General features: G+C 38.7%; 1 protein-coding gene across 1 annotated transcript; it reads right to left on the bottom strand.

Moving 5' to 3' along the window:
- Positions 1 to 889: 889 nt before the first annotated feature.
- IRX1 (iroquois homeobox 1) lies at positions 890 to 6716 on the bottom strand. Its single transcript, XM_040353461.1, has 4 exons — positions 6078 to 6716; positions 1794 to 2796; positions 1569 to 1638; positions 890 to 1316 (listed from the first exon to the last, which is right to left on the bottom strand). Exons 1-4 carry the CDS (start codon positions 6345 to 6347, stop codon positions 1259 to 1261), a joined length of 1401 nt encoding a protein of 466 aa, XP_040209395.1. The 5' UTR covers positions 6348 to 6716; the 3' UTR covers positions 890 to 1258.
- Between the last annotated feature and the right edge of the window lie 19582 nt (positions 6717 to 26298).

A 26298-nucleotide genomic window follows, 5' to 3' on the forward strand; every position in this document is an offset into this window, starting at 1 on the left:
ATTAATATTTGATTCCGAAATCTTTTCTAGCTTCCGACAAGTGCTTGTTTGGGGCTAGCATTGTTTGAATAGGGCGTCCCCACATTATTTCTTAATGACTTCCCCAGCTGCCTCCTTCCATTTTCTGCTATGAACAACCATCTGGCGTCTTATAAGCACCTCAATGCTTGTTTAGTGTTCTCAATTAGAAATAAAATAAAAAAATAGGAAACATTGAGAATACTGCAGGTTGTTACCAGATTGTCTTGGGAAGATGAATGTTTAAACTCATGCGCCCGCACACACTCCGGCTTTATAGCACTTCTGTTTTGCTAAGCACATACTCAGCCCCATATATTCTCATTAAAATCCCTAAATTGCACACACAATTAACGCTGTTACTTTCGCAGCCTCTCTAAAAAAATGCTCTTCCCTGTTAACTTGAGTCATAAAAATCTGCTACCTTATGAGCTGCTTAGTTAGGTGTTAACTACCCACTCCACAGGGATTAGCTCAACAATTGTCTTTAAAATGCCTTATATAAAATCTATACAGTTAAATTGTAATCAATATCAGAAAGACAGCAGTTAGAAAAATAAAGGCGATTTCGAGAAGTTAAAGAAAGAAAAACTGAAGCTGGTAAAGGGTTGAAAAGGAATTATACAAGAGAGCAGATTGTTCCAACTGCTGCATAAGAGTAATCACCATAAACTACAGCGTGACAAATTGTTTCAGCGTATCCCTTTCACTTCATAATGACTGGCATTAAAATGGAAATTGTCTGCTTAAACAAAGGGTAAATGCAAAAAAAGCAACGGGGACCCATATCATCTGAAAGCCTTAAACATAACTTCACTTCATTTTAGGACCAATCTGGTTAGGGGAGAAAACTAGAAAACATCGAATCGTATAGATTAGAATTTCATTTAGTTTATTAGACAAAAATATATGTTTTAGACAAGTTTTGTTGACGCGCTATTTACATACTTCAGACCACGTTATATACAGAAAACAACAGACATGAGGGAAACAGGTTACCCCAAAAAAAAAAAAAAAATATTCCAAGAATTGTTAGAATTGTTCTGAATTTGTACAATGGAGACGAATCCATCTACAGATTTATAAATGTTTCTTTTTTTTCTGGTGTGGTGGTGGGGTGAAAGGGGGGGGGGGGGGGGTTGGGTTTCACCGCCTTATTGCAAGAAGAGTCATTTATGTGATATTCATTATTGTCCATAAGGTTTAAATAGTCTCTTAATCACTGCTGAGGATTTAGCAATCAGGCTGAAGGAAGTGCCGTTAATATGCGAGCTGTTCCCTCTTGTTGTGTCAAGGAGCTGAAAATGACAGGAAAATAAGTTAATGTTACAATAGATTAAAAAAAAAATACACAAAAAAATGGAAAACTGCTTTTTGTACATAACCACTATGTTTTTCAGTACACTTCTAAGATGCTGTCTAAAAACTTTTTAGGGTTAGTTTTACACTGGTTTACATACAGCATATGTATGATAGCTATAAATTCAAGTAGTTTACATTTATCATTGAACACACTACAAAATATTAATCTATAGAATTGTTCAACTTACTTTTCTCTGGCAGCCTGAAATGAGGACTTTAACTGTGTAGGGGAATCGGTACTTGGGACATGTTCTCTGTCTGCGAAGAAGGAAAGAAAATCATTAATATACAAAATATATAGTTTGCATGAAAGGATAGATCCTGGGCACTAGGGTTGTAGAGTTATTACAGATAAGCGAATAAATAGTACTACTAGATAAAATAGTAAAGGCAGCTTTGTGTGTTTTATTCACCTGTGTGCTTGGGACTGGTCCTCTCTGTGCTTTTGTCGCTGCTGAGGGACCCCAAGTTGGCTGTTAGGAGAGGTGCTTGCTGGTGGACCTGGAGGTGGTGGTGGTTGTGATGAGAAGCGTGGTGGTGGTTTACTCCTAACAAGGACCTCATATTAATCAGAGAACTCTGAGTAAGGAAAGCACCATTTGTCCAGTTGTGGAATTTGCCAATCTGGCATGTGTATAGTCCATGGCTGGGTAAAAAGGCCGGGTGCTGGATAGGTGGAGAAGTGTGATTTACTTGAGGAGGAGAAGGAGAGGACTTGAGGGCACCATCAGGACTGGTCGCCGTCTCAGCCAAAGACCAGATTTTAGGTTTGCTATGTGGTGACGCTTGTAAATTCCCCTGTCCTCCGGGACTCACGATTCTGGTATTGTTGCTTTCAGAAAGTTCTTTAGTCAATGACAAAGGGTCTTTTGATTTAAGTCCATCAGCTTCTGCCAACAGGACATCGCTTTCCTTTTTGAAACTTTCTTTTTCGCTTTGCCTTAAGTGCTCAGGTTTATCATCCTCGTCTTCGTTGCTTTGTTCCCCATCGTTATCGTCTATTTTATCAATGTCTATGCTTTCCAAGTCGATCTCCTCGTCGTCTTCATTTTTTTCATGGTCCCCTTCGTTGTCACTCCCAAAGATATTGTCATCTTCCTTGCTCCTGCAGCCCCAGGTCACCTTGTTCTCTTTCTTAAGCCTCCTCCTGGCGTTAGCAAACCAGGTGGAGACCTGGGTGAGGGTCATCTTGGTTATGATGGCTAACATGATCTTCTCGCCCTTGGTGGGGTAAGGGTTTTTCCTGTGCTCATTCAGCCAGGCTTTCAATGTGCTGGTACTTTCCCTGGTGGCGTTTTTAGGTCGGCCTGGGTCGCCATACTGAAATTGTCCATATGGGTAATAACCTGGGGCAGTATGTGCAGCAAAAGTGGCAGCGTGGACACCAGGGTTATCTTTCAGCTCATATTGTGATCCCTGAAACATATACAAAATATACAACTCATTAATCAAATAAATACATATTTATTTACTAATGTGTTCATTCTCAAATTTCTCATTTACTTGCGTCTTTCAATATATAAAACACTAAAACATTTTTTATTTTATTTTTTGAAAACTACTGTGTCTCAAATCCCAAATGCATAGCCTTCTATCAGTGATACAGACTCGGTGGCTTTTGGGGGATTTGCTTAACCTTGGACATTTTTCGACAATGCCTAGAAACTGCTAATAAGGGTCTGCACGATTCCAACAGATTTCGAGTTTGAACTGACCTGCCACTCAACAAATACCCTGTATACTATAGAGAGTGTTTCTTTCCATGCCTAGCCTATATCACTGCCAGCACATTGCTTTTCTATATGTGACTACATTATGCCAATGCAAATCTAAAGCATAGATCAACAGCGACCCAATTCCCCTAAACAAACAATAAACAGAATGTAAATTGAAGTTTGCACAGGTGCGGTTAGACTGTGCATGGACGAGGAAAACTCAATGGTGTTATATATAACAAATATTAAAAAGAAAGGTGGAAAACCGAATAAGAAAATAATATTCATACATTCTATGTTAAATGTTGACTTGGTTAAACAGCTCGTTGTTTGACTAACTCATACGTTAAGCACACAGACTTTGTCAAGTTTGTCTTTGATCTTGAAGTATATCACTTGTTTGCTAGCGCTTTTAAATGGGGCTATTTATCATCCAATTTTTTTTTTCTCCACAAAACAGAGCGTTAAATTAACTCATTTCGGTAATAAGATCACTGGGCCTCATTATTACTATAAACGATCAGCTCCACGGGTACATAAATCAAAATTGGATTCACTAGTTTCCATTCAGCCCATACAATCAGGGGATTATTTGATAAATGGCAGTTTACACAATCACAGCCTTGATTAAATTGTTCTAAATATATTTTAGTATTTTTTTTCAGCCTACTTAGAAGAGCACACGATCGATGTAAACACCCACATTAGCATAATTGTATTACATTTTCTCACGTTTAAGTTTTTTGTGACCTATCTGGGCCTCCTTATCTCTAACCATGGAAGTACACTGACATCACATTTAAAACACAATTTTGCCCAGTCTGTTTTTCAACACTGTGTTTTACTTGTTTGCTTGCCTTCTGGTAATTTTATTGAAGTTATTCTGAGCGTCCTGCAGAGAATGTTTAAGAGGGTACTTATAAATCTTTCAACACGTCATTAAAAAGCTTAGTGTATTATCTAAACACACAGAGCAAGTGAGCATCCTTATACATATTACATGCGCATTATATAAGACAGCGACATTTCATTAGGATGCATTCATTAAATAGGCCATTGACTTTCAATGCGGCGAAAAAAACAAAACAAAACAAAACAAAAAACATAATAAGGAGGTTTTGTTATTTTAATGTTCCTCATCAAATTCATGGCTTAGAAATACACCATGCTTCTAACTGATAGCATATAATTGTGCTAAATAGCTAACAATCATATCAATAATATACAAGGATATATATATATATATATATATATATATATTATAATTTATGAATGCACCTATAAAGCTAACGAGCTAACAATCTTATCTATTATATTATATATATATATATATATATATATATATATATATATATATACAGGCATACCCCACTTTTAAGTACACAATGGGGTTTATTTACTAAAGCTAGAAAGCGCAAAATCAGACTCACTTCTGCATAAAAACCAATGAGCTTCCAGGTTTTATTAACAGGCTTAATTGAACAAGCTGGGGTTAGAAGCTCATTGGTTTCTATGCAGTGAGCCTGATTTTGCACTTTCCAGCTATAGTAAATAAACCCCATTGTGTATTTAAAAGTGGGGTATGCCTGTATATATATATATATATATATATATATATATATATATATATATATATATATATATATATATATATATATATATATATATATATATATATATATATATATATATATATATATATATATACACACACCATGCTTATTATCCATAGCTTACAGATGCACTGCCTTGTAAAGTTTAAGAGCTAAGATTCATATATATGAATACAAAAAAAAAATATATATATATATATATATATATATATATATATATATATATATATATATTATAACTTATAGTTTATGAATGCACTATTGTACTTGTAAAGCTAATGAGCTTGTAATCTTATATATATGTATTCATGTATATGAATGTTAGCTCTTTATCTTTTCAAGGCAGTGCATGTGTATTTATTATATATAACTTATAGTTTATGAATACACTTTCTTGTAAAGCTAACAATTATGTATATACCATATACACCATGCCTTTAATTCATAGCTTACAAAGTTAAGGAGATAGCGATTATATATATATATATATATATATATATATATATATATATATATATATAAATATATATATATATATATATATATATACAATTTGCGTATTTATAAGCTATAAATTACAAGCATGATGCATATATATATATATATATATATATATATATATATATATATATATAGATGCATCATGCTTGTAATTTACTAATTTATAGCTTATAAATACGCACATTTTAAACATGAAAGAGCTAATATATATGCATGCATATATATATATATATATATATATATATATATATATATATATATATATACATAAGTGTGTGTAAATAAATGCACCATGCTTGCAATCCATAGCTTATACAGGTAGTGACCTTTACACCTAAGGAGCTAGCAATCTATATAAATGTATATATTAAATGAAAATCGCAAGTGATTTAGCTATTTAAATTGCACCCACAACTCTCTCCTTGCGCTGACCCCCATTGTGTCCTCGGTTTATAAACAGTGTAATTATGTATTGGTATTTACTAATAAGTCCCAAGCTGTGTCTGGTGTGTTTGTGTATTGCATCAGCAATGACCCAGGAAGTGCAGAAGGCGATGAGGAGAGAGTGTGTGCTTCTTTGAGTAACCCAACAAGTGAAATAAAGTAGGGCTCTGAGTTGGGCCCTTGTGGGGTGATGACTATTTGGGGGAGAAAGTTCCAGAGGAGACCAGACTGACTGAAGCTGGGATAATGTCCTCAGCAATCCTCCTGGGAAGCATTTCCTGCACTAACTCTGCTTTTCTTTCCTTGGAAGAACTTTGATTGGTACTGTCTGTGTCTGTAGGGCTTCCCTCAGTGACCCACCACATTGCAGGCATGGCTGTGCTAGGGAGGGAGGTAGGTAGGACGCCATAAAAGAAGAACTTACCATCTGAGAGAAGAGGGTGAGGTCGGTGGTATAAGGCAGGAAAGCGCTGTAATTAGGGGTGCTGTAAGGACTGGCATACATGCCCAGCACTGAGGTGACTGCAGCCGCAGAACTGCTCCCAAGCTCCGCTCCGCTCGGCCTCCCGGATCCCGCAGCTGCCGCCGCTGCAGCCGCCGCCGCCGCCGCCAGCACTCCCTGCCGGTCCCCTCCATAGACGGCCGCCTGTCCGGCGCTGAGGTACTGGGGGTAACCCAGCTGCGGGAAGGACATGTCTCTGAGTGAGCCGGACTCCTTCTTTTTCCGTCACAGCAATGGAAGAAGCAGCCCAAGGTGTCGGCCAGAAAAGTGAAGAGGTGAGGGTCGGAGCGAGCTCTCCTCTGCCAGCCTCTCACTAATGGAGTGTGTGTGGAGGGGAAGAAGGGGACTGAGCCGTGCCGATTCGATAAGGGTGCTCCTTTTTTTTGTTTTGTTTTGTGTCCCCCCTGAAATCTCGGCTCTTCTGTGCTCCTAAATCCCTCAGATGTGATCTGATCAACAATTGAGCTCCAACTGATGTGTCTGCCCTTAGGTCCTGGGCTGATCTTTCAGATACAATTTGAAGTTGATGCTTTGATTGGCATCCACTTGAGCTCCAAGCCCCTCCCCATTTGCTGCATGTGGCCTGAGCATTGGCTGGGGCCACAGCACTGTGTGAGCGGAGACGGGATGTTTGTGTGGATGGCAGAGGAGGCTCCCTCTCCCTCTCTCCCTCACTCTCTCCCCTGCCCGCCCGCCTTCCCGGATTGTGTCTACTTCATGTTTAGCAATGGGTTCCTTTCACACAAGCCCCCACTGCTCTATGACAACCTGTCTACACGATTTTACAGCTGTCCAACATTGGGCTTTTGCTGTTCTCGGTCCATACTAGGTCCCCTTTAACAGGAACAACTGGGGGCTGCTTTTACTTTCTGTCTTTACCGAGATGAGGAAGCTGAAATCACTTAACTTTCCCCCTTCTACCTACTTTCTATGTCTACAACTTGGAGCAGGACGCCCTTCACCTTCTCCATACACACCACACACACTACAAGTCTTCAATGCGGGTGGAGGGGCTTTCTAGTCTTTCTATACTAGACCCGAACAATTCATTACTGTCCTGACTCCCTGCTGATACTTTGCACTAACATACAATTTGTTAGGACAAGCTTGCAGGGCATGTTCTCTTCTTCAGGGTCCCAGCAGAACTTATCCTAGACCTATACTTTACAAGCCGCATTCTCTGCCTGCCTGGGTGGGTGTTGTATGAATGCTGCGATTGTTTAAATGGAACGCCTTAATGAGGGCAGATCCAGCCATCAAATCTCCATCACATGTCAGCACTTCACACCTTTCTTCGTTTTCTATTTAGATTTTATTAGTGCTCAGAGTTGTCAGCAAACACTTCACATGTTATGTGTGTTCATCAAAAGAGGAGGGACCCCAAAATATATATACTAATAACTATACTCCAGTCCTGTCTGTCTATCTATCTATCTATCTATCTATCTATCTATCTATCTATCTATCTATCTATCTATCTATCTATCTATCTATCTATCTGTCTGTCTGTCTGTCTATCTATCTATCTATCTATCTATCCATATATCTATCTACCTACCTATTATCTATCTATCTATCTATCTATCTATCTATCTATCTATCTATCTATCTATCTATATATCTATCTACCTACCTATTATCTATCTATCTATCTATCTATCTATCTATCTATCTATCTATCTATCTATCTATCTATCTATCTATCTACCTATCCATCCATATATTTATCTATCGACCCATCTATCTATCTGTCTGTCTATCTATCTATCTATCTATCTATCTATCTATCTATCTATCTATCTATCTATCTATCTATCTATCTATCTATCTATCTATCTACCTATCCATCCATATATTTATCTATCGACCCATCTATCTATCTGTCTGTCTACCCATCTATCTATCTGTCTGTCTACCCATCTATCTATCTATCTATCTATCTATCTATCTATCTATCTATCTATCTATCTATCTATCTATCTATCTATCTATCTATCTGTCTGTCTACCCATCTATCTATCTATCTATCTATCTATCTATCTATCTATCTATCTATCTATCTATCTATCTATCTATCTATCTATCTATCTACCTATCCATCCATATATGTATCTATCTACCCATCTATCTATCTGTCTGTCTACCCAGCTATCTATCTACCTACCTATTATCTATCTATCCATCCATATATTTATCTATCTACCCATCTATCTATCTGTATGTCTACCCAGCTATCTGTCTGTCTACCCAGCTATCTATCTACCTACCTATTATCTATCTATCTATCTATCTATCTATCTATCTATCTATCTATCTACCTATTATCTATCTATCTATCTATCACCCCCAGCAAGGCTGATCAAAAGATGAGGAACCCCATAATCCCTCAGGGGTCACATATTACTATACTCTATTCCTGATATCTATCTATCTATCTATCTATCTATCTATCTATCTATCTATCTATCTATCTATCTATAATCTATCTATCTATATTTCTCTCTTTCTGTCTGTCTATATATTCACCAATCCACCCATCTTCTATATCTATTATCTAGCTAACTGTGTATCTATCTATCCATTATCTATGGATCTGTCTATCGATTGACCTATCTCTCTACATTACACGCTCCCCTGTTTTATGATATGTTACATTATCATGTCTCATGTAAGTGAATACCTGTATATCTGTTAGGTAACACACACTTCTATTTATAAACGACATACTATATCATACCATACCCTCTTTTATGATATGTTAAAATATCATGTCTCATAGAGTTAAATATATTTATTTGTATTAGCTAATATATTTCTAAACTGCAAACGCTATTTATCACATGATAGTACCTTGTTTTATGACAGGTTAACACGTCATATCTCATGGAAGAACACCCATAAATGTCTATTAGGTAACACACACTAATATGTTTCTAAACCGCATGGTATATTATTAGACGCTTCTCTGTTTTATATGTTAAAGTATTATGTCTCCTACGGTTACATGAATTTTTTTCTGTTGGGTACCCACACTAAATACGTTTCTAAAAGTATTTGTATATTATATAACACCCTGGTGTATGGTATGTTAAAAAAATCATGTCTCACGTTAGTAAATACATTGAATTCTGTTAGGCAACCCACACTAACACATTTCTAAAAACCGTGAGTTTAATGTAATCCTTTATTTCATAACTCTATGTAGCATTGTTTTCTAAATACTCTATCAAATCCACCCCAAAACGCCTAATATGGGATTGATTTCTCTTTGTGAAAAGGTAGAGGATTGCCCCAGGGCCATTTTAAGTTAGTTGGTGTGCCTAGACTTATTGAATGATTGCTTTTGTAAACAAAGCTCGCTACACTTAGATACACAAGAGTAACTATATAAATAGCATGTCAACCTTTTATTCCCTAACCCCTTAGTGTCCTTTGTCAGATTGTTTTCTGGAAGTGTCGCTAGTTTGCACCTACACAGTCAGCTAGTAGACACTTGAGTGTCCCCAGATTAACACGATGAACTGTCCCAGAAAAATGACAACTTGTGTTTTCCAAGCTGAAGGATCTCATTACAAGGTTACAGGTAAGTAAAGGTGGGCTAAGTCCATTGATGAACAGAAATCTTGTTAGTGCTCAGATGTTGGTGGAATGTTCATCCTGAAGCTTAAGGACATTAAAGTCTCTTTAGTGTAAGAGATCTTCACAGCCCAGTATTGGAAAAGCGGTGCCTGCACATGTCCCTGGAACATACACACTTATTAAAAAGGGCTTTACACGTCTTTTCACAAATCCGCCTTGTCATGCAGCATTTTCCTTTCTGTTTGCTGAAATTTGGAAAATGTAAGTTTTCCTAAAAAATGGTTTTGCCTCAGCAAACTTCTCAGGGTAATGGCTAAGCTAATACTCAGTTATTGTGAATTTATAGATACCTTCAACAGAAGCAGGGGCATGTAAATGCCAAATTGTCCCTTTTATTATACAATATAAGTCTGCTCAGTTGCCAATTCTGCGAAATAAACTGCAATTTTTTTTATTTTTTTTTTAGATCTTTTCTCTTTTTGTGCGTTATAAGCCTGGACCAGAACCAGTGTAGTAAGCTACTTAGTTTGAAATAAGCTTAGCATGGTCATCTAGCGCTTCCCTTCCTCAATGCAAACTTTACCGCAGCCTACTGGAACTAATAGGTGCTTAACATTGTCAGAAATATGGTCAGGGGAAAACACCTAGAAGAATTTTGATTGTTTTGGGGGAGATGCAACACAGTATATATTTGTGTTCCATTTGGTATATTAAGGTAAATCCAAATTTTTATACAATCATTGTCTGTCAGGTTGCATGCTCTGCAGACCTGGAAAAAAAAGTCTGCCAATTCATTAGCTAAACACACTTTAACGACAAGAGCAGTCAGTCATCCTGTGACTGTGGCAAGTGACAAGCTGGGATGAGCAGGAAAACACAGTAACCTTTTTGCTAGAGAGATCTGATAAACATGCCTAAGAAAAAAAAAGAAGTCACATCAAATTGCTAACAGCGTTCCAATAATGTGTGATTATGCCTAGTGTAATTGATTGAAATAAATTGCACACTGTTTAAAAATACATTGACCTAAATGGTCAGACTTCTTTAATTTAAAGATCAGTAAGCAGATAGACTTCACTTGAAAGAGGGCTTCTCGCAATGAATTTGCATAAGATAGCGATCGCTGTAGTTTTCTCAAGGCGATGCATACACTGTCAGGAGATTTCTTTTTTTTTTTTTTCAAATTAATAACAAATCAGCTGAGATAAGGGTCCGATAAGAAATGCAAATTCAGACATAGGGGTCGCTGCTTGGCTGGATTTTAACTAAAAAAAAGGCTGATGCTTTCAGGAATGGTAAAGGTCTCTTTGTAAGAAAAGGATAGGCGAAGATTTAGCAGCTACTCTAGTACAAAAAAATGAAGTCAGTGATTTTGATCTGCTCCAGATGTCCTAAGAGTGGATAGAGCAGCAGTGGGAATGTGCAGCGGGTATCTGAGTGCACTGATGTTAATCAGCAAAACAGATCAGCGAGGGGGGGGGGGGATGGCAATTGTGATAACCTGCTGGAAATGTGCAGGGCTGGAGATGGCAGTGATAACCCGCTGAAAATATCTCCAAATGGAGATGGCAGAGATGGTGAAAGAAGACACCTAGCAGAACAGAAAGAGCAAGATGCTTAGCAGAACACCGGAATCGCTTAGCTAACACTTTGCTTTTTGTTTTGTTTTTTGTTTTAATTAATTAGAATTACAAATAAAATGTTCCCGTCAAAATAAACTTTTTACAATCATAACCTTTACAGGCTCGGATCATGCCAGTTAGTCCTTTTTTTTTTTTTTTTTTTTACAGAAAATGATTAAAGTTATACCAGCTTTGCCTGTCAGCTTTAAAATATTTGACTTTTTTTAAAACAATATATATATTTTGTCAAATAAATGCGTATTTAGGGAAATTGTAGCTAATAATTAGCCTTGTCGGGCAATAATGTGACCATACAAAATTTATTACACCTCATTAATAGAATTATTTACCTGCAACTGTCGTGGACAGCCTGTAATGTGGCAGTTTTGCCGGTCAACCTTCACTTGACAGCAAGTAGCCTTTTCCTATTCAGTCCCCATTTATCCCTCCGGAGGTCTGATTTATGAGGCTTGTTAAATAATCATTATTACCTACCACCTTTTCCTGCAGGCTCTGGGAAAACACCCTTGGCTTTGGAACAACAATGCATGTGTTGAATAATTCTGGGAAACATATTCATTCATCTAAATATTCATTGTGTCTGCTCTTGTCCCCGTATTGCCCCTTCGTCCCAAGATACAGACACACACACGCAGTGAACGCCCCAAGAAAATCATCGCTTCATATTTGACTTTACACATAGGACTTCTCAGAGCCAAGTAAGTTTTGCAAACTTAGTGAGAAACCTATATATATTGGGAAATAAATCTAATATGTATATATATATATATATATATATATATATATTTATATTTATATATATATATATATATATATATATATATATATATATATATATATATATATATATATATATATATATATATATATTTATATATATATATATATATATATATATATATATATATATATATATATATATATATATATATATATATATATATATATATATATATATATATACATATTAGATTTATTTCCCAATAAGTTTTATTTGAGCTTACTCTAACATGAGTAAATAATACATGTGTGTGTATATATATATATATATATATATATATATATATATATATATATACATACACATACATACACACACACACACCAGTACTAAAATTGGGATAAATACAGCATACATGTGCTTATTTGAATAGAAGATGGATGGGTTTCTAAATAAATCCCTTCTTAATTAACCATAGAATTTCCATTAAGTCTGTTACATATGATCAGTTATTAAAGAAGACTGTTTTTTTTTTCGCTTCACAGTTTAGGGTTCTAATTTTGCGTTGCCAGAACGTTGCTTGGGGGCATGTGCACAATTGCTGTGCCAGCTGCAGTTGTATTTATTTATTTTTCTCCCTCCCTGCTTTGTTCCTGTAGGGCTGCATTATGCAGTTTTTAATTAGTTTGTGTTTGTATTTCACCCGTCCCAAATCAATGCCATCCCGGAGCAACTGAGTGTAAATTCCTGTAGTACAGGTGTAGCTGCTAGCTCCGCAACACTAGGAAACTCATGTCTTACAAATGAACGCAGTGAATGCTATTCAGCCAAACTGTCAGCTTTAAACAGCCAAGAGGAAGGAGATCAAAGCAGGGAGCAGGAACTTCTTCTTTCCAGATTAGAGTCTTTATGGCTTCAGCTCCAAATGCTATTAGAAGGAACCAAGACATACAACAGATCACTGGCTACAAAGTTCCTTCAGTTCTCCTATACTCTGCTCTTTTCTGACCATTGTAAGCCATGTCAGAAATGAGGTGATGCACCATCCCTTCTTAAAACCTTGAATATTTCGCCTCTCAAATTCTGCAGACTGATGCTATGAGAATCACATTTCATTCTTTATGTATGCATATATTTCAGTAAAGGATCTCTTCCTAACCCTGTTTGTTCCCCTGCTAGAAAAATTAGCCTTAAGAAGAGAGGTGTGGAAACAAAAGTCATAGTATTTGTGGACATGACAGCTTCACAGAGAGCCTTTTAAATGTGTCCTTTATGTGGATCTGTTCTTTCTATCACACAGGATTCATTTAGAGCTCTCTTTTAATGCTAGGAATAAAAAATCACGAAGGTGCAGCCAGGCCACATTGAAATTATGATTCACAAGCAGTGTATATTTAATTAGAGTAATCTCTATCCAATTTAATTACCTAATGAATTATTTGTTTAAAGGGTAAAGGCCTGTTTGCCAAGTACAGTGCAATTCAATGAACGAAGAACTTTTATTAAAAAGATGTTATGGTTATATAATGATACATTAGGGGGGCTTTGTTCTCCAAGGTATTGCAGGTAGTGCTCTAAAATCCAATTAAGGCAGGCAAATGTGCTTTGCTTTCATTGAATGGGTATTTGAGATTAGTACATTTGCACTTGCTCCTCTGTAGGTTGACACTTTACACTTTCTCTGACAGTCCTTTTGGATTGTACAATTAAAGTTTTCAATTTGCTTATAATTTATAAAGGAAAGTGTCCAGGACAATGCTAATTTAAGTAATTTTTTTTAAAAGGAACCATAATAAAGTCTACATGTTTAATTTATAAAATGCAATTTATTTCCTTGTAGCAACATTTATTTTAATGAATATGGGATATTTACCACATGTCTTATTTGGGTTATTTACTATATATCTCATGGGATTTCTCTGTCGTCAGTTGTCAACATAAACCATACTGTATAATGCTTCTTTGTTTTGCCCATTTATATTTGTTTTCTATACAGCATTGCCTTCAGCCACACTAATATAATTCTGAATAAAGTGAACTTCTGGCACTATTAAAATAGTATTTTCATATACTGCTGGCATTTGAGTAAGGTGTACTTCAGATTAGCTCCTGCTTTTGTCTTGAATAGATTGCAAACACTTTTTTTCTGTGGAAAACTTGTCAGAATAAGCAATAATACAAGGTGAATGTGGTCATGACAGAGCCAATGAAACAATGGAGCAAGCTGTCAACGTATCTGTCTCACTCAAAGATGACTCATCTGCCTTATACATGTTGGTTGAAGATACTTCTATTCAGATGCCAGGGAATTGTATGTTGGAAGGATTTTGGTATTCACAACAGTTTCACCATATTCACCAACATTCACTCGTAACGTGAATATACACTTAATGAAGTAAACATTCACATTGCAAGGTGAACAGCTTTTTGTATTTCAATAAGTCAACCCCAATGTGGTTGAATAGCATACATGTAAAATATTTTACTATTCACTATTTACTAAGAAGAAAGAATGCTGTTAGGAATGTAGACAGGTGTAATGTTCACTTTACTTATCAGCAAAATCACACCAAGTACCATATTTATCAATACATATACATTTAGTCATGGTGTTTGATAAAATAATGTGTATCTATACATGTGCAAAATTGTATTAACAATAAAGTTTCCTTTAAATCAATGTGACTTGAATATCATAGTTTTTTTGTCTGATGGCAGATTGATTGACTTGATTTGTTAAAGTAATAGAGGCTGTTCACTTAGAAAAGTAAATGTTCACTTTGCAAACCATGTGTTTTAAATAATAATGTGAACTTCTGTGCACCTTTAAACCCCATTGTTTTCATTGGATTAAATACTGCATGCAAATTCGTGGTGGGAGGCTACCATTCATAATAAAATTGTTTGTCAGCAAAGGCCAGGCACAGAGAATGGATAGTGCATGTGCATGCATGTGTTTATTAGAAAGTAATACTGGGAGCATACTTATGCTTAATCTGTAAAAGTGGGATTTAAAAAAAGGTGACGGAAAGCTCAACCAGGTATGTACTTATGCACATGCATGTAGGCAAATGAGTAGACTCTACAATATATAATTTTTCTTAATTAAAGAAAATGAATAATATAGATTAGAGTAGAGGTTAATTAAATTGTTCCCTGATTGAAAAGCTATATATTTAAAAGGCTTAGCAGTATTGACAGTTTTCAGATATGTATAATTAAAATAGATTCAATTTTTGAGCATTGTAAGATGAAAGAACACTGAAAGTAAATATATATCATGAGTAAATATTAATTTTAAAATAAAATGATAATAATAGAGACATTTTAAATAAGTATTTTTTAAATTAGAATACTAGTATTAAAAAAAAAAAACTACAGAAGATTACTGTAAAAAGTAAATAAACGTATATTCAAATTGATCCTTGCATTCCTGGCCCTGTAAGATTGTCTATTTGGAAATAAGCCATTAAAATCTTGGTTGTGCAAGCTTTGTTTATGTGAATTGGCATGTCATTCTGGGCCTGATATGAGAAGTACACAAAAAAACACTTCTTCAAATGAATTCATGTTGACTTTTGCTAAATTGGGGTAAATCATTCCTAAGTAATTATTGTAGAATGATGCTTAAATTCTTTAAAGTTGTTCTAAATTTACATTTTTTTTACCTTATTATATTTTATGCATTAAGGTAAAAAAATAACTGTCCACGAGAGCACCAGTTCTGCCATCTCTCTTTTTCTCCTTATTGAGCAGAAAGGCAGCAGCGAGAAACATTGGCTCCTGCTGCTGTCAATCACAGCCAGTAAGGAGGGAGCAGGGTGTGGGAATGAGCCACTCTCTGTGTGTCAATGGACACACAGAGCCAGCTCAGGAGCAAGCAAGTGGCCTACTATAGGGGCACTTGGCAGAGGGGAGGAACTAGAAGGATCAACAGGACACCCAAGAAGTGGAGGATATGGGCTGCTTTGTTCAAAGCAGGCTATTTACGACAATACCTCGTAAAGAACCTAGCGCGGGGTTTCAACATTAGCTCTAGGGGGGGTGTGACCGGAAGATGGTGGAGTAGGATCAGACAGGCTCCGCTCCACACACCACGCCATGTACTCCCACCCGACCGAGAGTGTATGATTGATTGAACCCTGATTGAACCCTCTCATGTGAAACTCCCGGACATGAACCCGTAGCGAAGCGGAGCTTGTGGCTTTTTGGCGATCCTAGCAGGGAAGAGTAGCAGCTACAGTATAGCACTGCGGAGGAGACTGTAACAGATAGCTGAATAACAGCGGAAGGATACGGGGGATGAGGAGAGAAAAAGTTGACGAGAGGAAAGTTGTCAACTCACCAGGAAAGGAGCCGCGGAAAGAACCACTACAGGCACGGCTGTCTGGATCCTCGGGACCTTCCAGGACATCCAAAAGGGCAAAACAGACTTACCCGTCCCAGCCGGAGATACAGCGGTACTTTCCCCTGACGAGATCAGCTGCAAGCAAACACCGCGAGACCGGGTCACATGGTAGTGTGACGCTTGGGGAGACGCCGACAATTACTCTCTCTCCCTTCCCGACGGTGTCAGCAGGGACGGATACGCTGTGTACAGGAGGAAAGGAAGCTGGAGAGGAGAGAGATCAGGAGCGGAGGGGAATAGAAATGTCTCAGGTACAGTTCCCACAGCCCCCGCAGGAGACTGAATTGAGTATATTAAAAGCCATGTTACAAGCTCTCCCTACCAAAGCAGATATGGAAGCATTGGTGCACCGCATGGAGGAGTCCCACCGTAAGGAGGCGGAGGCGATACGAGGAGAAGTCCAGCAGATAGCAGATAAGTTGGAGAGAGATGAATTACTGTTGACAAATTTGGATGCAAGGGTCACTGCAATAGAGCAGATATACAGTGTTAAAATGTCCCAAGTAGACTATATCCAGCTTAGGTTGGAAGAAATGGAGGACCGTAGCAGACGTAGGAATTTAAGGTTCAGAGGGGTCCCCGAAACAGTGGAAAAAGAGGACCTGCAGACGACTATAAATGGGATATGTAATCAATTGGTGGGCTCGCCTCCCCCTCAGGGGTTTGAATTTGAAAGGTTGCATAGAGCATTGGGCCCCCGTTCAACGAACCTGGACAGACCGAGGGATATAATTGGATGCTTCCATAGGTATTCTCATAAAGAGATGGTCAGTAGAGCTGCATGGGAGGCGGGGAAGGTAGTGCTGGAAGGGGCACAAATTAAAATTCTCCCGGACTTATCGAGGGCTACGCTACAAAGAAGAGCAATGTTGCGCCCACTGCTGGACAAAGTAAAGGGGGTTGGTGGGAACTATAGATGGGGTTATCCAATATCCGTGACAATAAGAAAGGGAGCAGAGTCCTTTCTCCTGCAGCAGCATGAGGAGCTTCCTGGTTTGTTTGAAAAGATGGGAATAGAACCAATAGAAGTTCCAGATTGGCTACAACAACTATCAAAGTTAAGAAGATAGGGCTAAGCAGAAGTAGAGGAGAGGCGGAAGAGGGAAGGACCCTGAAGAGGATCAGGACGTTTAGGGGGGGGGTCCCTTGTGCCCTTTTTTTTTTTTTTTGTGGCTTGGCTCCCTCCCCCCCGCTCCCCCCTGCCCCCCTAGTTTTGAGGGGAGAGGAGGGAAGGGTTTGGTTTTTCCCTCTCTCCTGATTTTTTTTTTTTTTTTTTTTTTTTCGCCCGACCCCTTCACTGAATTTGCACATATTCACAAGAGGATACAGGATATAGGCAATAAGAAGAGAAACTTAAGAAATTTAAGGAAATTGAGACACGAGACACAAATTGCACAGGACAAAGAGGAGGATGGAGGAATTTTTTTTTTTTTTTTGGGGGGGGGGGGGGGTATTTGGGGATGAGTGGAGGGGGGGTTTTTTCTCTCGCCCCCCTTGTTTAAATATAAATATAAATATATATAGTTACTTTTTATTAAGGAGCTCCAGGAATATGGAGTAGGGGGGGAAGAAGAAAGGGGAAATTTCTTTTTTTTTCCTTCCCTTTTCTTCTTCTTCTTTTTTGGTTGCGGTGTGTAGTATGTTACAGAATCACTATTTCACTATTTCACAGATTCACAGAATTCACAGATAACACTGGATTTTGTATCTGCTAAAATTAAGAAGTAGATAAAGTAGCCAGGGAAAAAGAGAAATAATGAGAGAGGAGGTTTGGGAATAAGGCAGGCTCATTTAGGTAATTAGCAGATACCTTTAAAAATTATTATTTTTTTTTTTTTTTTTTTTTTTTTTTTGAGTGTTTTCGTTTCACAGACTCACAGATTTATAGAAATCACAGATATTACTGGACCGTATCTGTATCCGGACTGTATTTGAGCTGTATTTGCTAATGTTAAATAATGTAGATAAGATAGATAGGGGATGAGTAGAAGGGTGAAATGTGAAGTAGATTCATATATACAGATACATACACTCTGATATAAATATTTAGCACAATAAGGGGGTGTGTGGGGGGTTGGTGGGGGAGGCGCACCACGGAGGAATTAGGGGTCTTATCTTCCTTTCAGGCCTCATAAGGGACATGAGGCTGGGAAAGGGGGGATCGAAAGGGGGGACCGAAATAAATGATTTAGCTCCCCTATGTTTTTTTCTTTCTCTTCCCCCCCCTTTTCTCTTGGGGTTTTTCCCTTTTTTTTTTTTTTTCTCTCTCTCTTCTCTCCCCCCCTCTGTTAGAGATGATGAGGGTATTTCTATAATGTTAGAGGATTACTGAGAGTGAGTTTAACCTGTTTCCTGGTTTTCTGGTGGGGAGTTGAGATAAGTAAGAGGAATGAGAAAAGCAGCAGAAAGAAACTAGGAAGGGAAGCATAGAATGGTGGAGGGGGGATGAGGAGAGGGAAGGGGAAGGGGGGGGGAAGAGACGTAAGAGAGCGGGAGATAGGGGGATTGAGAGGTGGGGAAGATGGGGAAGTAGGATGGGAAGAGGGTCGGGGGAGGAGAGGAGTGGAGTGGAGTGGGGCTGGACGGTGCTACTTGACCGCTCCGTTATTTCCCCCAGAGTAGGTACACACCCACGGTGACTACTGGAGAAGGATCCAGTCTTGGGTGGTATTTTTCCTTAGGGCTAGAGAAGAGGGACTGGGGTTGATTTAAGGGAGGGAGGGGGGTAGGTTGGGGTTTTTTTTTTTTTTTTTTTTTTTTTCTCTTTCTCTCTCTCCTCTCTCTGAATTTCGAGATGGGGACTATAAAAGTAACCTCACTGAATGCTAGAGGACTGAATATTCCAGAAAAACGAAAAATGCTTTTGAAAGACTTAAGGAATTGGGGGACGGATGTGGCCTTTGTACAGGAAACTCATTTCAGGGGAGGGAGCCTGCCATTTCTCCAGAATAGATTTTTTCCATGCGTGTACCACGCAATGAACCAGGAGGCGAAAACAAAGGGAGTATCAATCCTGATTTCAAATCGAGTCGCTTGGATTTTACAAGATAAACGCCTGGACTCTAGTGGCAGGTTCCTTTTCCTGAAAGGTAGCATAGGAGGGGTTAAGGTGACTCTGGCTTCGCTGTATGCACCAAATACGAAACAAGACATATTTATTAAAAAAGCTCTTACAGAATTGGATGAATTTTCAGAGGGTAAATTAATTTTGGGAGGGGATTTCAACATCACGCTCGACCCAGGAATAGATGCATCTTCAGGGACCTCATCGGTGTCAGGGAGTATCAGAAGGGGGATAATAAGGAAACTACACGAGGTACAATTAGTGGATGTATGGAGGATCCTACATGTAGATGAAAAGGACTATACCTTTTTTTCTAATCCACATCAAGTATATACTCGGGTAGATATGTTTCTTATCCCTCATTATCTGATTACCTCAGTAACGGAGACAACTATTGGGAACATAACATGGTCAGACCATGCACCGATTAGCCTAGGCCTCTCCCTTTCGGCGGATGTATTTGCTCAAGATAGAACATGGCGATTAAACGAGAGTTTGTTGCAAAATTCAGAAGTAAGAGAGGATGTCGCTAGGGAGATTGAGGCATACTTTCAGGTCAATGATACGCCAGGGAGTAACCCTAGTATGGTGTGGGAAGCTCATAAAACAGTAATCAGGGGAATTCTGATAAAACATGGATCGTACTTAAAGAAAAAACGAGAAAAACAGATCAGGGAGATATTAGAGGAAATCCAGGAATTAGAACTTCAACACAAAAAAAAACAATCACCCGAGGTGGGGAGAGAGCTAGGACAATTAAGGAGGCAGATTTCAGAGATTATGCGGTTTAAAGCCAAAGCGATCATACAAAGAGGAAAGAAGGTCAATTATGAGTTAGGTGATAAATGTAGTAAATTATTGGCAGGGAAACTCAAGGAAAAGAGCAGGTCGATATATGTTCCGCAGATTAAAGGGAAAGAGGGACAGCTTATAAAAAAACCTAGAGAGATAGCCCAAACATTTGGGGAATTTTACTCGGGGTTATATAACTTACCATCAGAAGCAGATACAAAGTTGGAGACGGAGGAGTATCTTTCCGCGGCAGGATTAACTAGAGTGCCATCACCGGTTCGGAAGAAATTAGAGAGCCCTATAACTACTGAAGAAGTAGAGGAAAATTTAAAGAAAGTCAAAGTTGGGAAATCTCCAGGTCCCGATGGATTTTCGGTAAGTTATTACAGGGAATTTTCCAGAATACTAAACGAGCAGATGACAAAATTCTTTAATGCAGTGGGGGGAACGGCGGTTTTTCCCCCAGAGGCACTGCTGGCCCATATTACGGTGATCCCTAAAGAGGGGAAGGATCCGGCAGAGTGTAGTAGTTATAGGCCTATATCACTGTTAAACGCTGATCTAAAACTCTTCTCTAAAATAATAGCGTCTAGACTGCAACCATTGATAGCAGATTTAGTGGACATGGACCAGGTGGGTTTTGTGCCAGGGAGGGAAGCAAAAGACAATACGATTAAAATCCTTAATCTGGTGCATTATGTTGGAAAGAAAAAAATTCCCTGTGTATTTTTGAACACTGACGCAGAAAAAGCGTTTGACAGAGTGAGTTGGCGTTTTTTGGAGCAAGTGCTGAGACAAGTGGGCTTGGGGGAGCGGATGGTCAGATGGATCATGAGTATGTACACAAGCCCACGTGCCTCAGTAAGGGTTAATGGAGTAATATCACCCCCTTTTGGAATTACGAACGGAACAAGACAGGGATGCCCCCTGTCGCCCCTGTTGTTCGCTCTTACATTAGAGCCCCTGTTAAATAGAATACGACAAAATGCGAATATCCAGGGAATCCAGATGGGAGACCAGGTACATAAAGTAGCTGCATACGCGGACGACCTGCTCTTTTCAGTGACCAACCCTCATGTATCACTCCCCAACCTGGTAAGAGAAATAGAGAAATATGGGAGGATATCGAACCTGAAAATAAATAAAACAAAATCTGAGGCAATGAAGGTGGCAATCCCAGAACCTATAGGCGACATAATAAAACAGAATTTTAAATTTAAATGGGGGAAGGTATTAAAATATTTAGGTACATATATATCATCAGAGATCAAAAATATATATGCATTGAATTTTCCCCCACTATACAATGCAATACGAATTTTGTTAGATAAATGGAGAAATGGAATGCATTCGTGGTTCGGGAGAGGAAGTATAGTTAAAATGTGCATTTTGCCAAAGGTTCTGTATTTATTTCAGGCACTGCCAATCTCTATACCAATGACCTTTCTTAGACAGGTGAATACCCTGTTTATGAAATTTATTTGGGCAGGGAAAAAAGCCAGAATTAAAAGAGATCTGCTGAGAATGCCTAAAAGTGTAGGAGGGATGGCAGTCCCAAATATAATAAAATATTATAGAGCAACACATTTGACCAGGTTGGTAGACTGGTGTAGACATGGGGAGTGTAAACGCTGGGTAAGTATAGAGCAGTACATATGTCAGATACCTTTGTGTAGAGCACCCTGGTGCTACGCGGCTCTTCCTAGACAACTTAAGAGACACCCTATAATAGGCCCCACACTGTTAATTTCAGCAAAAGTATGTGGAGATAAGAAATATACACCAAGTAAATCACCACTGTTACCCATAATTGGTAATCCTAATTTTATCCCAGGGATGGAGAAGGATATAGTTGAAAAGTTTAAAGGAAAGAACCTCCGACAGGTCTCGGATTTTTTAAAGCCAAATGCCTGGCCATCGATCGGAGATCTGACGGAGGCGGGAGGTTTATTTGAACTCTCAACGTGGCAGGCGCTTCAAGTAAGTCATTTTGTAAGATCTCTGGGCTCGGTAACTGAATTTCAAAGGCAGCTGACAACAATGGAAATTTATTGTAATGGGGTGGAACCAATATCAAGAGTTTTATCTAAAATGTATGGGTTTTTGAACATGCCACCGGAAGAATTTGTGATGCCCGGAATGCGGAAATGGGAGAGGGACTTGGGGAGAACCTTTACCCCAAGTCAGCATAAACAAATAATTTACCTAGCATTCAATTCTTCGGTATGCTCAAAGACACAAGAAGCTAACTATAAACTCCTTATACAATGGTATTACACCCCAGAAAGATTACATCAATTTGATGAAGAAGCAGATGAAAGGTGCTGGAGGTGTGATAGAGAACAAGGAACTTTGATCCATATTTTTTGGTCCTGCCAAAAAATCAGACAGTATTGGGAGGAGGTGAGAAGAATTTTACAAAAATTTGAGGAAGAGGTGATCCCAGATGATCCCGCATTTTTTCTGCTACATAGCTCACAGATATCGGTGCAGAAGTATAGGAGGTCAGTAGTGCCTCATATGGTTAATGCAGCAAGGGCAGGAATAACGTTGAGGTGGAGGGATTCACGCCCCCCCTCTATTGCAGGTTGGCTTAAAAGGATTCAAGAGGTTGGTGCAATGGAAGATTTGGTGCATTCAGCGCAGAACAGGAGGACACAGTATGAAGAAGCATGGTCAGGATGGAACGTATTTATAAGATCGGAGGAAGGGAAGAAGTTATTAGAGTAAAGGCAGGGGAGAGGAGAAGGAATTTGAAAGAATTAGTCCTACGTCTCGGGAGAGGAGAGAGGGGGGGAGGGGGGGGGGTTTCTATGGGGTTTTTTTTTTTTTTTTTTTTTTTTGGGGGGAGGGGGGGAGGAGGTTGGTTGTTTGGGGGTATTAAATAAGAGTGGTAATAGGAATGATGACTGTTAAAGAAAAAAAAACTGAAGGAGAATGTATTGAAGTTGTAATTACATCTTGTCAGTTGTAGTATTTGTGACTGTTTGTTGGAAAAAAACATAAATAAAAGATAAGTAAAAAAAAAAAAAAAGCAGGCTATTTACTTTTTTAAATTATTTAACCTTTAGAATCACGTTAAGGCATAAAATTGGGCATGTAGGGGAGGGGGTGGCGGTCCACCCCAGGTGCATACATTGAAAGCTGAGTCCTGTCAAAGATCCTCAGTGTCCTGGAGCTTCAGGCAGCTGTCTGGGGGCATGGCGCTGATTGCATCCTATCCAACAGGAGCCCGGGAGCAAGAATAGCTACCATTCTGCTAAGATGAGGTCAGTAAACAGGGAAGATTGTGCAGAAACTGACCTTTGGTAGTGCAATGATTGTACTGGGGGGCAGACTTCTGCTCCCCCCATGTCATGTGCAGTGCAGTGCCCACCATGTGATTTACCGTGTCCACCATGTGATTTACTGTGCTCACAATGTCATGTGGTGTGCCCATATGTAATGTGGTGTGCTCACATGTAATGTGCTGTAATGTACAGTGCCCACCGTGTAATGTGCTGTGTCAACCATGTAACACAGAGTGGTTTGCTCTCTGTGTAATGTGCTGTGACCACCAGGTCATGTGCTGTGCAGTGCCCACAATGTCATGTGCTGTACACTGTGTAATGTGCGGTGCCCACCATGTAATGCTGAGTGACGTGCCATCTGTATAATGTGCTATGCCCACCACGTAATTTAGAGTGGTGTGCCTACCATGTAGTGTGCTGTGTCCACCATATAAACAACATCTGTGACATGGACTGGGTTGGGGGCAGTATATGCACCCAAATTTTTTTTAAATCAGAATTGATGTACAGGTGTTTTCTTCTCTGTGAATTGAAACCGAATAATGCAATGTAAGATTAGAATGATCTTTGTGAGAGGCAGCCTTGAGCGGCAATCTCTGACCATTTCTTCACAGTCTCTGACTATCTCCTGTATTATGTCCGCAGTCTCTGACCATCTCTTGTATCATGTCCGCAGTCTCTGACCATCTCTTGTATAATTTCCACAGTCTCTGACCATCTCTTTTATCATGCCTGCAGTCTCTGACCATCTCTTTTATCATGTCGGCAGTCTCTGACCATCTCTTGTATCATGTCTGCAGTCTCTGACCACCTCTTTTATCATGTCCGCAGTCTCTGACCATCTCTTGTATCATGTCGACAGTCTCTGACCATCTCTTGTATCATATCTGCAGTCTCTGACCATCTCTTTTATCATGTCCACAGTCTCTGACCATCTCTTATATTATGCCTGCAGTCTCTGACCATCTCTTGTATCATATTGGCAGTCTCTGACCATCTCTTGTATCATGTCTGCAGTCTCTGACCATCTCTTTTATCATATCCACAGTCTCTGACCAACTCTTGTAGTATGTCTGCAGTCTCTGACCATCTCCTGTATCCTGTCTGCAGTCTCTGATCATCTCTTGTATAATTTCCACAATCTCTGGCCATCTCTTATATCATGTCCTCAGTTTCTGACCATCTCCTGTATTATGCCCGCAGTCTCTGACCATCTCTTGTATCATGCCTGCAGTCTCTGATCATCTCTTGTATCATGTCGGCAGTCTCTGACCATCTCTTGTATCCAGGGCCAGACTTACAATTGGGCTAGACTGGGCTCATATACTGAATGAATGAATATATATATATATATATATATATATATATATATATATATATATATATATATATATATATATATATATATATATATATATATATATTTTTTTTTTAAGTAAAACAAACGTAAATAAACAGAATGGGGAAAGATTGATCCAGTATTTCCCATGAATAGAGGTGGGAGCTATCAATGAAAAGCATATAACTACAACTGAGCGATAAAAAAACAGATTTGTGCTCAACCAGCCCTTAGACAAGTGAGAAAGCTGGCCGGGAGGAGTCTGAGGGGTATATCCCTCCTCCTTCTGCATGATCAGAGGCGTTGGCCTCACATTCAGGGTTTCCCACCACCTGTTTCCCCCAAACCTTCATATATACTTATACATATTGTTCATTTTTTCATATTCATACATGCAGGGTATGCCCTCTTTCAGGCATACTGACCAGCTAGGCCAAGGCACACATCAGGGTTTGGTAGTTAGGGTATCGCATTTCCAAGTGAAGACGCTGACTACAAATAGCAAAAGTAAGAAATTGTATTCAACTTGCTGAACTATATGGAAAAAGTTTACTATTACAAAAACCTTAATGTATATAAAACATTGGTACCATATCTCACAAAACACACTCATACTATTATACCTCAAACATCCATTTCTCTAAAAGTCTGGCTAAATATAGGCCAGTGACCATAATTACAAGCAAAATTAGAATGCATTGCTCATAAATTTAAAGTGGCAAAGTACAGGATCTGATGGATATAGGATTGGACAGTCACATACTGTATCTAGATGGTCACATCATGAGTCCGCCATAATGAAGAAAAATGTAGATACAGTAGGCTCAAAAATTAAACTTGATGTTGGTAAGTGGAACCAACTTTGTGGTAGATATAGGTGTGGGTATATAACAGTTGCAGTGGTCTAAAGGGTGCTCCTTGTCAAAGCTGTGATGTAGTAGGAACCAACTAGCTAGATTAAGACAGTGTGGTTCAACCAGTGATAGTTCAATAATGCCTTGACTGCACTGTGGATAAGAGTAACACAATCCTTCCAGCATGTATTTAGGAGTGCTCAACTTGTGTCCCCACTGATGTAACAAGACATTCCATCTAGGCTCCACACAAGAAGCTTAAAGGGGTTTTAGTATTTCGAAGGGTGTACAGGTGAAACTCGAAAAATTTGAATATTGTGCAAAAGTTCATTTATTTCACTAATGCAACTTAAAAGGCAAAACTAATATAAGAGATTGACTCATTACATGCAAAGCAAGATAGTTCAAGCCGTGGCACCGTCCATTCTTCTTTCTACCTTTTACGCTCTTTGG

This window comes from Rana temporaria, chromosome 5 (genome assembly GCF_905171775.1).
Source record: "Rana temporaria chromosome 5, aRanTem1.1, whole genome shotgun sequence".
Taxonomy (NCBI): Eukaryota; Metazoa; Chordata; class Amphibia; order Anura; family Ranidae; genus Rana; species Rana temporaria.